The 15,032-nt window shown below is 38.4% G+C and overlaps 1 protein-coding gene across 1 annotated transcript in view; it reads right to left on the bottom strand.

Annotated features, from left to right (window-relative positions):
* Positions 1-15,032, bottom strand: part of PPP2R2C (protein phosphatase 2 regulatory subunit Bgamma) — a 539,035-nt gene that overhangs the window by 137,321 nt on the left and 386,682 nt on the right. Inside the window, exon 5 of the mRNA XM_053704157.1 lies at positions 7,034-7,211. Coding sequence (XP_053560132.1) covers positions 7,034-7,211 — 178 coding nt within the window. The remainder of the gene's footprint in view (positions 1-7,033; positions 7,212-15,032) is intronic.

Consider the following 15,032-nt stretch of genomic DNA (forward strand, 5'->3'; position numbering starts at 1 on the left):
ACACTCCATGGCCCTCACAACGATAGACTTCCGACAGGGCCCCCCCAAGCAGCAAACCGCACATTCAGGCAAAAGGCCACCTCTCTGGGGGCCAGGGCCCTGAATAAACCCATACGTAACAGCTTAAGCAGCACACCAGGAGCCATGGAGATGCCATTTGTGGGCCCTCGGTCCAGGTCCTATTTGCCCGGCTAATCAATCTGCCCCTGGCCCCATGGAAAGACTAGTCCTTAAGGGGTTAATATAGTCTATTTGTGTGTCTTGCAGTGGGATACAGAGGTATTTATGTTAACTCTCAAAACAATCTGAATGCGTTTTGTATATGGGCATGACATGTCTACTGGACGTGCTTGCACAATTATTTAATTTCTTTTAAACTTTTAATAGCTTTTTTAAATTTTATTTATGGAGAAAAACTTGTTTTCTGTTTCGGCAAGATTTTCATCTAAAATCAAGAACAGTCATGGAGATTAATTTCCATGAGAAACCAATGTCCACAACTTGTCTCATCTCCTTTAATGGGATTTTAACAATTGTCATATTATATGTCGGGAAAACCGCAGTCCTCCAAAACAGGTATAGTTAGTAGGAATGTTCAATGATATACATTCAATCGTGAGGGCCGAGCTGTCAATTTTATATCCATAGTACATGAAATCTGTATATTATACTGATAAATATGTATCTGGTGGGCACAAAAAAAAAATTATTGGTCTGAAAAGGAAAAAGGTTTCAACAAAGGATACCAAGGGTAAGAGGTAAATTCGATAGCTGAAGTAAATTAGAAAGTAGTTTTTTTATTAATTCTAAGCTTTGTCTGAATCATGAAACTTTCTTTTCTGGTTGAGCAGAAAATTATTTTGAGTGTGGAGTGCCTGGATGGGCAGGGAGCACAATAAGTGGGTGGATCAATGGAGGAGCACAAGAAGCTGGCAGTCCCCCCCCCCCCTTTTTTATTCACAACAGACGTGGGGGGGGGGGAACTGCAGGCAGACAAAGGAAGTAGGCAGGTTCAAGGGAGAGATAAGGATAGAAATAAGGGAGGGATTAGAAAACGAGTCAGGGATATTAGGGACTTACCAAGGCAGCAGGATCAGTTCACAGCTTGTCTTCTTTCCCACCCTCCCGTCCCCAAGCAAAAGGTTGTATATGAGGTATTACAATTTTCTTTTCTTTGTATTACAGATTGTGAATCAACAATGAGGTCACGGAGGGCAATGAGTCCAGATGGATGAATAAGGAATGTCGTGCTATTCGGTCGACATGAAAATTGGCAAATGTTAGAGTAATGAAAAATGGCTATCCCCACTTAGCAGGTAGCGTTCCGAATGGGCGTAACTATTAAGTGGGGGTATGGCAAACCCCCCGATGGGCGGCGGAAATTGGCGGCCAGTGTTGGTGCATGGTTTGACCGAGCGTAAGTGGAAATATAGGTCTACGACCCCGACGGGCGAGCCAGGAAAAGTTTTCCACATGCGCAATGCGGCGTTTTGGTGCGGTGTAAGTTTGGCACCTGGTAGGCTGACTGGGGGAGCGTGGGCTCCCTGACCCCCCTCTTGGGCAATTGTTGGTTCCGGTTGTGTCAAGTTCAGCCGCAATTACGGGGGGTTTAGTGAGGGGACTCATTGCCGTTACTTATGGAATTGATTTTAAAATAAAGTGACCTTGTTAATGTTGCCACTACACTGGTGTTGTGTCTTGATTGGGGGAACAAGTAAAAGAGGGAAGGTAAAGCAATAGCAGATTCGGGTGCGGGGAAAAGTTGACCATACAGCACTTACTAAAATGTGCATTACAAACAGTAGTCTGGTATTTTACAAGCATTTCTGCCGCACAGGAAGTGACATTGTTTCTCTAAAGAAAAGCAAAATTATGCTCTTGGAAGCTCTGCCAGGGCTCTCGTGTTATGTTAGAAGACCAGAGGACTAGATATTTGAAATGAATATTAAATACTTCTTGTTTTTGCGTAAAAATTATACTTTGTATCCCGCTTCCTAGAGAGGCCGAAAAGCTAAATCTGAAACCTAGGTTTTCATAATGCTGCAAACTGAATAAACCAGCTATTTGATTTGCAGCACTTGCAGGTTACAGAATTAGCTTTTTGGCTTCTTTAGGGAGCGTGGGAAAAAAGTACAATATTACACAGAACCAAGATGTTTTAAATATCCTTTTAATACAAAGTAACAGAGTACCCGAGAAAAATATTGGTCCCCAACAGCGTTAAACCAAATAATTAATCAAAACATAAATTATTTGACAGATTAAAGATCATCGCCCGTGGTTATGCTCTTTTCACATTTAAACAGTGACATTTTCATGTTGTTTAAATAAATCCTTTATAATTATTAACAGTAAGACTTTTATTATCCTTAACTCAGAGAGAATAGCCCTCACTAGTTTGTCCAATCAAATACCACAAGATAAAGCTGCCTCTCCAGTCTATCACAGAAATGCACAATATGGGAAACACCATGGCAATTGCTATTCAGCACTCTTATAAATCTTCAATCTGCCTTTTTGATTTCCTTTGAGATTTTCACTGGTACAATTAGCCCGAATCCTTAAGTAATTATATAAGAAGTAATTGAAAGGACTTTATATTTTGTTATAGTTATATCAGACTAAAACAGTAAAGAGTCACTCTACTCTAAAATGTGTATTGTTTAAAAAAGACAGATTCTCCTTTTATTACCTATTCCCCAGGTGTAGACTGTCCCTTTAAGTGGACCAGTTTTTCTCGCTACTACATTTTTCCTGAAGAAATGTATATATAAACATACAGTATATATACAGAATATAAATATCTGTATATCTCAAATTTCAAAGGGAAGGCATTCTCCAGATTGATTATTACTTTATATTTAATATATAAACCCTATGATTAAACTATTTCACGTAATTACAAAGCATAAATATGCGTTAGATCAACCAGTTATCTAAGAATGATGTTCACAGACACACTTCTGTATATGGATTTTATCATTTAGCAGAGAATTATTAATGTATTTGTGAAGATTTTAAATGTAACACAACATTTCACTAATTAAAATGTAAGCTTTTGTCGGTTTTTGTATTAATCCAAGCCCTCTGGACCAGTGAAAGCAAAAATCATTTATTAAAATAGCATATCTTGATACGGGCTGATCATGAAAATAAATTAGCATTACAACCACATTTGGCCTTGTGAAGGAGATAAAGTATAATTGGGAGCAAAAAGGCTGTACTATCCCCACAAGCATTAGAGTGAAATAATCAACTCTCTAGGAATTTGAGTCTGTTCTTATTGATATAAAAAATAAATTGAATCTAGACATCTGAAGACTTGTGTACACATGGAGTGATCTGCACTTGAGTACAGCATATTCAGTCTTAATTTATTTAAGAAAAGCTGCATTAATACTCTGGAATGTCAGGTTATAGATTATCATACACTGAAGCAGATAGACTTGTCTGTAGTACCATTTTACTGTGTAGCGGAATATCATCAATAATACATCACTGAGAATTATCAGGTCGCAAAAAAACCCTCTAGGAATTGTTTAACATTTCTGTGCAACTGAAGTCATAGATAACTCATGGTCAGCATTAAAAAGGCTGTAGTATTCAGTAGAAAAGTGCTTCCCTTTTTGTACAAATGCAACTTTATTTGTTGCATTTATATGAAAAGGAATAACAAACTGCTACCTACATGAATTGAAAGGATAATGAATGGATAAAGCAATGTAATTTGTTAATACATTTGTTCATTTGTTATTGTCAATTAAAGAAATACAAAAACACATAAAAAAACACTGCATTAGCCTGCTAACCTCCACCCAAAACCCTTGCACTTAACCCCTGCTGCAGCAAACCCTATAACTATAACCCACTGCACTTAACCCCTCTACCTGCCAAAACCCCACTCCAACTAAACCGTTAGTTGTAGCGGTAGGGGCCAGCAGTTAAGGGGTTAAGTGCAGTGTGGGGGTTTTGCAATTTAGGGGTTAATAATGGGGGGTTAGGGGGTTATTAATAGAAGTGTTAACAATTAGGTTTGGAGGCTGCAGGATATTTCATTTGTTTTTAATGAATTTCACTAACAAACTAATTTTTGTTAACAAATTTTGCAAAAAAAGTTAGAGACATTTCAGACAATATTGTAATCCACATGGATGCATTTCAGTTTTGCAATATACATCTATTAGCAAAAATGCTTCAAGTAAAAGCTATTTTTTAAGGTGTATTTAAGTATGCAACGTGCACCAGCATTTTAAACACAGCACTTGCTCAGAAAGCCTAAGGTGCTTTTACACCTGGTAATGACTCATTGGGGCCGATTTATCAAGGGCCGAACGGCCCCTGATGCCCCTGTTTCTGCACGAGCCTTTAGGCTCGCCCTTAAACAGCAGTTACGAAGCAGCGGTCTTAAGACTGCTGCTCCTTAACTGGTCCACCTGCTCTGAGGCTGCGGACATCAATCTGCCTGATCTCATATGATCGGGCTGATTGACGCCCTGCAAGCGGCCAATCTGCAGGGGGCAATGATAAATACAGACAGCGTACGCTGAGAGGATCATGTTAGACAGACCGATGATAAATTGGCCCCAATGTGTTAATTGCTGACATGACACAAGCTCCACTGGTGCTCTGGGCAGCTGCAGTATTTAAAATGCTGGTGCACTGAGAATATCTAGCTTTGCTTCACATGCACGTGCAGAGAAAAATGTTAACACTAAAACAGTGATAACTTTTACTACAAGCAATTTTGACAATACTTTTATATTGCAAATATGCTTGTTTAATTTATCTATATGAATTAAAATTTTTACTGGAATGTCCCTTTAGGTGTCTCAGGAAATTTGGAAGAACCGAATCTCTTAAAAAATTGGAAACAAATTATTCTGCTAAAACAAAATTTTCTCTCAAGCATGTGTAATATTCACCTCACCTTAACATGTATAACAAAAAGATAAATATGCAATAGTGGTGTTGCCTAATTGTTTTCCCATGTCATATGACAAATACCTCAACGGCCTTATACTAGTGGTCAGCAACTCTAAAGAAGCCACTTGTCACCACAGACTCCCATGAACATTACAGAAAATTATCAAGAGAAATCTTTTTTTTTTTTTAACATTCTGTAATTTGGGAAACTCTCATCAAAAACCACATATAATTTATATGGGTACCTCATAGTAAAAGCAATGGAACTAATGAACACACAGTATGTGTTCTTATAGGTAGTACAAACTGAGATTTGGCTGAAAAATAGCCATAGTTTTAAAATTCTCACACACACCAAACCAGGTATCTAATAGGTTAAACAACTGTCCAATTGATAAAGAGAGAGAGGTAAGGGGCAAGTGATTATTTTTGAACCAAAAGAAAAAATACAAAGTAATTCACTCTGTGTAAGTGATACAACACGGAAACTATAAGTATAAAAAAAAATAAAAAAAAAAAAATGTGAGCAAACAAACACAGTGTATAATTTGCTATTAAGGGAATTGAAATTTAGATGTTAAATCCTTAGGCAGACAACTTGACCACTACTCTATCCGTTCCCACTAATGTTTAAAAGTATTTAAAAGTGATACACTCTATGTAAGCAAATAAAGAATGTGATCAAACAAGCACAGTGCATAGATAGAAATGCAAAAAATATACTTTAATTATAATTCACCACACATGAAAATAGATGTAGAAAGTCCACTTTATTTTCTTGAAGTCTTCTGTTATAATAATGTCTTAGGGTGGTTTCCACAAAAAGATAGAAACATAGACATAGTGCAAAACAGTTTACATATAAAATGATATCCCAATCCGAATGATCGGTACTCACATGGGGGAGAGCTTCCTTAGCTCTAAGTTATAGATGTTATTAATAAATTGAGGAGACAAATGCCTGTCTTAAAGGGACAGTATATTCAAAATTAAACATAAATAGATTGCAGAGTGCATGAAAATTCAAACAACTTTCCTATTTACATCTATTATCAATTTTGCTTATTTTTTTTTGTCCTTTGTTAAAGAGTAATTCTAGGTAAGGTCAGTAACGTGCACGTGCCTTTAGCCATCTGGCACCACATGTTTATAGCAATGTTATACATAGATGAAAACAATGCTGCCATAGAATGCTAAAGACACATGCACGATCATAAGCTCCTATTAGTGCCCACCTAGCTTTACTCTTCAATAAAGGCTACCAAGAGAACAAACACATTTATAATAGAAGTAAAATAAAATACGCAAAATTGTATGATCTGGCTGAATTATTAAAAGTTTAATTTTGACTGTAATGTGCCTTCAAGTTGTATGAGGGCTGAGACAACGGTTCTATTACTGTCTATCCCCATGATCAGACTCTAGACTTGTGCCCAAGCCAAGGGAGGGGCATTTACCCCCTCTGACAACAACCCCACTGTACCCATACATTCAAAACCATACAGTATTCAAGTAGACATATTCAGTATAAAGACACATTTGAGAGAAAAAAATACGTTTGGTATTTATATATTCTAGCAAAAAATATTTCATAATAGAAACTGATATACAGGTGAACTTTACTTTCCATTGAAATTACTTCTAACCTTTGCTAATACCAGTTACACAGATGATGACCACAGACAAACATCATCTACACAGAGGGAATAGCAAAAACACACACATCATACCTACAACAAAATGCCTTGGCAACTTGGTAGTTAGAGGGTTCTTCAATACCTTCTAAACAATGTGTTTTAGCAGACCATGGAATCAAAACTTATCACAAAGCATAATTACAAAACATAATACAAAATGTGTTTATTAAATCACAGCAGTATAACTATAGCATGTTTCTCCTCAGTGACACTGTCCTCAAATTTTTTTTTCTTTCCTATTTTCATTAGTCATTACTGCCCATGGCGTCTACTTTGTGTTGGCCTCTTCTGGTCTATAAGACAACCAATTTAGACCTTTTTTAAATTAATCTAATTTGTTAATAAAGGTACTCTGCTTTAATACTATGTAAAACCGATTTAAACACATAGCAGATCATTTTGATAAAGGATACTAAAACTCCTGTCTGTGATTGCCAGGTGCCAGAGGTTAATCCTGAGATCATCAGCTGACATGTATGTCTCACAGTCGCTGTTGACGGAAATGGAATTGACATGATAGGTGTGACCATTAGAAAATATTCTTCTTGGGCTGACCTCTACCATTAAATCCATGGGTTTTAAAACAGGCACCTGTGAAATAAAGATGAAAAAAAATGCTGTAAATAATGAAAAAAATTATAAATATTGGTTGCAACCCGTCAACAATGTATAAGAAACAATTAACAGCAGATAAATTAATTGTAAGGCCATCATTTATTTGTAAAGTTTTATCAAGAGATATACACATATATATAAATGTGCAATGGATTAGATTCACCAAACCTTGTTAACTGCAATGCGGTACAACTTTTAGGTCAGTGAGAAGGAAAATTACCATTTTGTGTTTTCAGTATCTCACAGCTTGTCAATGTGTTCTACATACTTGTTCACTAATGGCTTTTTAGTAATGAAACTCATTCATCTTAACAATCTTTCTGTATTCTGTTTTGAAGGGTTTAGCAATTAATGACAGTTTAACCACCTGAACAAATGATTGGATAATAGCTTGATGTCACTAGCTATGAACAGAACCCTCATATTATTTCTTCAGGCACAGGGGCTGACTGATCAGCCGGGCAAGTAGGGGAGCCCAAAAATAGCATCTCAATGGCTCCTGGTGTGCTGCTTAAGCTGGGTTTGACAGCTGTCCTATCAGTAGCTAAGCAGTTAAGTGTGGGTTTAGTGGGGGCCCTGGCCCCAAGTGGGGGCCCTGTGTGATTTGTTACTCATGGGACCCTAGAGTGTGTGGGGGGTATCCTGTAAGGGGTCTGTCGCTGTGATGGACATGAAGTGTGGGGTCTGGTCCTGAGGTTAAGGGGCCCTGTCTCTGGCCCTTGACATTGGGGGTCCTGCCCTGGAGGTTGAGGGGCCTAGTGGGCAGAGGGCAGGGGGGCTACCATGTTCATTCACATATATCTGGGTCAGTGTGAAACAGTGGGAGCCCTTCTTTAATTTCTGCCTGGGGCCCTAATTAATCTCAGTCCGCCCTGTTCAGGCACGCCAAACAAACAGAACTTTTGTTTCTTAGATTGCTTTTTTATACTATGTTTTTCCTTTTGTATAGAATCCAGAGCAGCACAATCAGGATACATCATTATTATACAGACTGCAATGCGTTGTTTAATAGTTCCCCTCTCTTGCTTGTAAATCCCTACAGTACAGATTTACAAAGTCATAATAACAAAACAACTGATAATAAAATCAGAGTTAGGGGTCAACTTATTATAGTGCAAGAGGAGATGATATGATGTAGCGTATCATGTCCACTGCACATCGATAAATGCAGACAGCATACGCTGTCTGCATTTATCATGGCACCAGCAGTTCTTGTGAACTGCTGGTGCAATACCGCCCCCTGCAGTTTTGCGCTAGCAGGGGGTGTCAATCAACCCGATTGTATTCGATTGGGTTGATTTCTGTCCGCCGCCTCAGAGCAGGCGGACAGGTTATAAAGCAGCGGTCTTTAGGAGGCTCACCGTAAACATGGGGCATCAAGCTCCAAACGGAGCTTGATAAATTGACCCCTTAGTGCGGATGCATTGGCAGCTGCTGTGTGGGATCAGAGTTGGGTTTATTTTCTGCAGGATATTTTTTTTCTTGGATGTCACTAAATAACTGAAAGAACATGCAACCATAGTGTGCTGTTTGTCTACAAACGTAGCATAAAGACTTGCCTATTCTCAATAAAGAATCTGTCATACTCTTTTGTACTATTTATGATAATATTGGTAATTGAATCATTAGAATCACGCTGGTAGATGTGTGTGTGTAGATATCCTATATAAGTAACTTGAAGAGGGAGCTGTTTAAAGCAGTAGCTTTACCCACTCTATGGTAAAGCTCTAGTATAGCTAGAAGCACAGTTTAATTACAAAGGATAGGAGACATCCAAACAGTGTGAAGGCTATGGGTGTTACTTGCTGCACACTCATGGCTCACTCTGCTTCTATTATATTGCTACAGTGCACGTGCCTGAGCCTACTTAAAGGGACAGTTCACCCAAAAAATGTCTCCCCTTTAAATTATTCCCAATGATCCATTTTATCTGCTAGAGTGTATTACATTGTTTACAAGTAGCTCCATTACTCCTATTTCAGCATTTTAAATAGGTGATTTAGCCTGCGTTATAGCCACCTATACTGAAAGATTCGATACTGGAGTATATGCTATTGTTAAGTCATATGCACAGGGAAAGATATTGCATTTCTTATAATCATAGGCATAGGGAAAAATATTGCATTTCTTGTTCTACATTTTAAAATTGCAGACTGTCCTATGAAAATTTGTTCAAAATATGAAACCTGTTTTCAAAAGACTTCCTCTTCATCCCCACCATTGTTAAAACCTTTGATGTTTTCAGTCTCCAAATTAAATCAAACTACACCATTTGTTTCTAAGACTTGATCTCATGGACACCATTTGGTCAGGAGGAACCCCTGCTGTTTGTAAACACAAAAAGAGACCAGATAGCTGAACCTCAGGTGATTAAATATCTTTCTCCCCAAGACTACTGTATCCATGGCCTGGATTAAAGGTCTGAAAACTATAATATCGCAGCTAAATGTTTATTATCTATCTCTATAGGTAATAAATCAGCAAAGCACCTGTTTTTAGTTTTAAATACTCCCCATAATCAAATATACATTGGCAATGATCTCTTACGTAGATATGCCATACAAATAGATTTGATTAACTCTTGCCTCTGGAGCAGATTAAAGGGGGACCCCGAAGTATTTCAGGATAAAAATGCTGCCCTAAAATCAAACCAGCAATTGCCATATGCAGTGAATATGCAGGTGTCTAACAATGTTGTAATCGTTACAACTCCCTAGTAAGCATTATTCCCACAGATGAACGCACAGAACAATCCCTACAGGAGGAAGTATCCCCTAACTGCAGTGCAGTATGCAGGAAACCCGTTATCCCTATTACAGAGGAGGAAGTCAATAAGGATTGTGCCGCATCAGGTGATTTAATGAATCTAAGTAAACCATGGCGAAGTCTACCAATGTTTAAACATGATAACTTTATGTGTGAAATGGTAGAAACTGCAGGGAGATATTATGTATAAACTGAGATCCAGGATTCTGTTACTAACCCTATCATGGGATTAATTGATACTGGATCTCAGGCAATTCTATCCCACAGGTACTACACACAGCTAGATGAGCTAACGCACCACAAACCTAAGCTAAGGGAATTTGATGGTTCACTAATAGGTGTTGGGGGTGATTCCCTCAAAGTTTGGGGTACGGCTTGGTTAAAGCTAAAGCTGGGGAACAGGGTCATAAGACACCCTGTCTTTATAGTGGATCTGCCAACTGATGGTTTAATCATTGGTATTGATTTCCTGAAACGATTAAGCACCATAATTGATTGCATAAATAATGCAATTTGGTCACAAGTAAAAAGACCTATTAATTATGAGCGGTCCAGCACTTCTCACACCAGACATAACTGTCACGTGCTGGAAGAGAAACCAGATGCTGTGGATATTCATTTCAGGAATGACTATATACCTTAAATCACTATCTTACAAATAGACGATCAGACTCCTTTAAGTGGCTCTGATGGTAATACTTTTAAAATTTCACCTGGAAAGATAGCAAATATTTCCTTAGACGGCAATGTATTAACCATATACCTCCACAAGGGGGACCCTAAATCCCCTAAAGGGGGAGAACATTTGCAGGAATTGTGAAAGTTAAAGAGGATCTATTTATCCCTATGCAAGTGGGAAAACCAAGTATGCCAAACAGAGCTTAAAACAGGAAGCTAGCTATATAAGCGAAGACTTATTAGCGCAGATAGCTGAACCTCAGGTGATTAAATATCTTTCTCCCCAAGACCACTGTATTCATTGCCTGGATGAAAGGTCTGAAAACTATAATATCACAGTTAAATGTTTATTATCTATCTCTATAGGTAATAAATCAGCAAAGCACCTGTTTTTAGTTTTAAATACTCCCCATAATCAAATATACATTGGCAATGATCTCTTACATAGATATGCCATACAAATAGATTTGATTAACTCTTGCCTCTGGAGCAGATTAAAGGGGGACCCTGAAGTATTTCAGGGTGAAAATGCTGCCCTAAAATCAAACCAGCAATTGCCATATGCAGTGAATATGCAGGTGTCTAACGATGTTGTAATCCCTGCTGGGACTGATAAATTTCTCTTACCCTTGCAGATAAAAAGGGGTCAGAAATTAAAGGATTCGGAAATATTAATATGCATCTCCCATAGAGTGCAAAATCTGGGTATAACAATGACCCATACTCCCATGGTAAATATTGGAAATATTCCAATACATGTTATGGTGCATAACCTGACCCCACAGGAAGGATATCACCTTATCCAAGGGAACTACCATAGGATATGCGCTGGAATCCAGTTATTACACTTTTGGATTCCAGAATAATATAATTGGGCTAATACCTGAAGGATACTTAACTGAAGAACAGTTAAAGAACAATCCTTTGCATCTATGCCAGAGGGATTGTTTACAATTCAGTCTATTTAACCTATCAGCTCAGAGGAAGGCATCTGTAAAATTGAAGAGGCCTCCCTAGTATTTGATCAGCCAATCAAAGAGCAAGAATACCCCAATACCCAGAATCACAGGAGCAAGGTAAATTATAATCAAGGGGATCTCACCTCTAGGTTGGAAGACGCCTATGAGATAGGACAGCCTAAAATCTTTCCAGGATTTCAGCAAATAGTCGAAGAGCAAATCTCCTTAGCTAATGGCTGTTCCTATGATGGAGAACGCCAACAGCTACGAGAACTCCTAATGGAATACCAGGACATTTTTTGCTAGGGATTCTTATGACTGTGGGACTACAGACCTGCACATTGCAAGAAAAAATGCACCACCTGTATTTGTTAAACAATACAGACTACCTTTAGCCTCCTATGATGCTCTTGCAGAAATCATAAGGAACTTAGACAGGTGCATAGCTCTTACAATAATCCTATTCTAGGTATTCTTAAACCCAATGGAAAATGGAGTTTGTGTGCTGACTTAAGATAGCGGAACAAACGAGTATATATGTCTGGCTGGCCTGTACCATACATTGACCAGTGCCTAGCGCAGATGCAGGGATCTAAAATATTCACTGCCATTGATTGCGCGCAGGGATACTGGACCATAAAGGTACATGCTTGCATTCTCCTTCCAAAAGGTCCAGTATGCATTCCAAAGACTTCCGTTTGGATACATAAATTCAGGACATGAATTTGCTGTACTGGAAAGGGGGACCTTATCTTATGTTGATGATGTGTTAATCAAAAGCACAGACTTTAAAAGACACATCACAGAGCTTAAACATGTCTTCAGCCAACTTAAAAGGGCAGGCATCAAGCTATCCCTACAAAAATCCCAATTGTGCCATAACCGTGTGAACTTCTTGGGACATGAAGTTACTTCTGAAGGGTTAAATCCTCAGAAGAAAAAGGTGGAAGCTATAACAAATTCTAAAATCCCAACTAATTTAAAGGAATTAAGATCATTCCTGGGTATGACAAATAATTCTTGCAAATTTATTGATAATTATGCAGAATTAGCTAAACCACTGCTACATCTTCTAAAGAAGGATGTGAAATGGCACTGGAGACAGCCATAAGAAAGCTAAAGAGAAAACTCACTCAAGCACCTTGTTTAGCTTACCCTGAAGGTGGTAAACCTTTCTACTTAGAAACAGGTTACACAGATATAAGCATGAGTGCTGTCTTATACCAAAAGCATGATAATTTAAGCAAAGTCATTGCTTATGCGAGCAAAACTCTATCCCCAGTAGAAATGAAATTTAGTGATTGCAAAAAAGCCCTTTTATCTACTGTATGGGCTCTACAAAATTTCCGCAGCTATATACAGGGCGAGAAAATTATTGTAGAAATGGCCCACCAGCCTTTGCTATATCTGCAAAGTGAGAGAATAAGAGATGGGAACCTGTTCAATAGCCGCATAACAGCTTGGACTCTCACCTTACAAGGCTGGCCTTTAGAAATTCGCTATAAACAAAACAAAAGGAATCCAGTCGAATAGGGACTTGGTGAGCTCCATGACTGTATTGCTAAGGATCATGGGGAAGAGTTACTAGAAGATGATTTCCTGTAGGAACAATTGCTTTCCCCATATAAAATATATAATGAGGACCAGTGTCAAACATTACCGTGGGTATATGTTGATGGATGTTCTTACCATGAAAAAGTAAATAGTTAAGCGCTAAAAGCGAGGGTTCAAAGAGGACCGTATTATGATATAATTAATAAAGCTGTGGGACGGCGTGTGGTGTGAATTTGTACCCAATATAGGAATGTTATATATAAAGGTGACAAGTGTTGAGAAATACTAAAAATATATAAATATCGACCAACTGGATGGTGTATAGAGGATATAATAGGATTAAGAAAAGAAGATACAAAGTTGTAAAAATATAGATACAATTTATTAAAACAAATTACGAAAACATTATGTCATATAGTGAGCATGTATAAAAACATAAGTATCTAAAAAGTCCAGGGACGTCTCCCTTAATCGTTACTAATAGTAACAACTGATAAAAGAACTGATTGTAATGTATAGTACTTGCGTTTCAAAGTGGAGCAATACTATGTCTCCTTGGATCTCCAATATAGAAGTAAAGGTAACTGTCGGATAAAGGCCGTGTTGTGTACGGCTTGGCGTTACCTAATAATGCTGAGTGCGCCTTTTAAACGGCTTCTACGTGACCGGTATGACGTCACTTATGATGGTTCCGTGCGGCGTTTCTGTAGATGCCCCTATTCCACAAAAGATGTGGAAGTCTTGGGGGGAAATAAATATAATACTTGGCGGTCAAATTAGAAATGACTTGATTCTTCCTTATATAGGAATATGGAAAGGTGATCCTCAGATTATGTGGGCTGTGCGGTCACGATGTAGCGACTGAAAGCAGGATTTGTATCTTGTGGTTGCTAGTAGCAACTAGTAGATCTTTAGGTGTAGAGACTTGGCGGTCGTTTAGAAGACTAGAATAAACAAGTATATCTTTGCGGTCGTTTCAGGACGACTAAAAGTTCTTTAGTTGGAATGCTTGGCGGTCGCTGGGTAGCGACTAGGGGATCCTTAGGTGTACTTAACTTTGTGGTCGCTAGTAGCGACTCCGGTGTTCCTATATTACTGTGACCAGGCACAAAACATAGGTGTCAGCGTCCTCCAAAGTGCAATAGTAATGAAATAAACAAAGGCTAGTGTTCAAACAGCACAGTGTAGTGTCCAGTCAACGTGTTTCGCCCGTGGGCTTTATCAAGGCATGTTATTCTGTGCTACGGATGTTCTTACCATGCCAGTATCGATAATGAGCGCAGATTAGTCACCGGCATTGGTATAACTTGGGCAAATGGATTTCTAAATATTTCAGTAGGTTAAAACATTGGACCAAGATGCAGTCAAGTTGCAGAACTCACTGCTGTTCTAAAAACCATTGAGATGGCTATTGAACAAGGTATTCATGAATTCGTGATCATTACTGACTAAAATTATGTGCGTGACAGTTTTGTTGAATACCTGCCAGCTTGGAAAAGAAATGGCATGCAGAAAACTAACAACAAACCAGTCAAACATGGCAAGTTGTTCTGTGAAATTGATAAGATAGTGGTGTCAAATGGTTTAACTATACACTGGAAGAAGACCAAGAGTCATTCCAGAATTCAAGGCCCTGATAAGGAAGGCAATGAACTTGCAGATTCATTAGCAAAACAAGGAGCCATAACTGGAAAGCTGCTTAATATTGACCACTTAATTGGTGCAATTCAGATAGCGTTCATTGCCAGAAATTAGGCTAAACAACAGGATGAACCTAACCTGGTACAATGGAGTCAGGATTCTCCTAGTGATGATCTGATCACTAGTCAAAGAGAAGACC

This window comes from Bombina bombina, chromosome 2 (assembly GCF_027579735.1).
Source record: "Bombina bombina isolate aBomBom1 chromosome 2, aBomBom1.pri, whole genome shotgun sequence".
Classification (NCBI taxonomy): domain Eukaryota; kingdom Metazoa; phylum Chordata; class Amphibia; order Anura; family Bombinatoridae; genus Bombina; species Bombina bombina.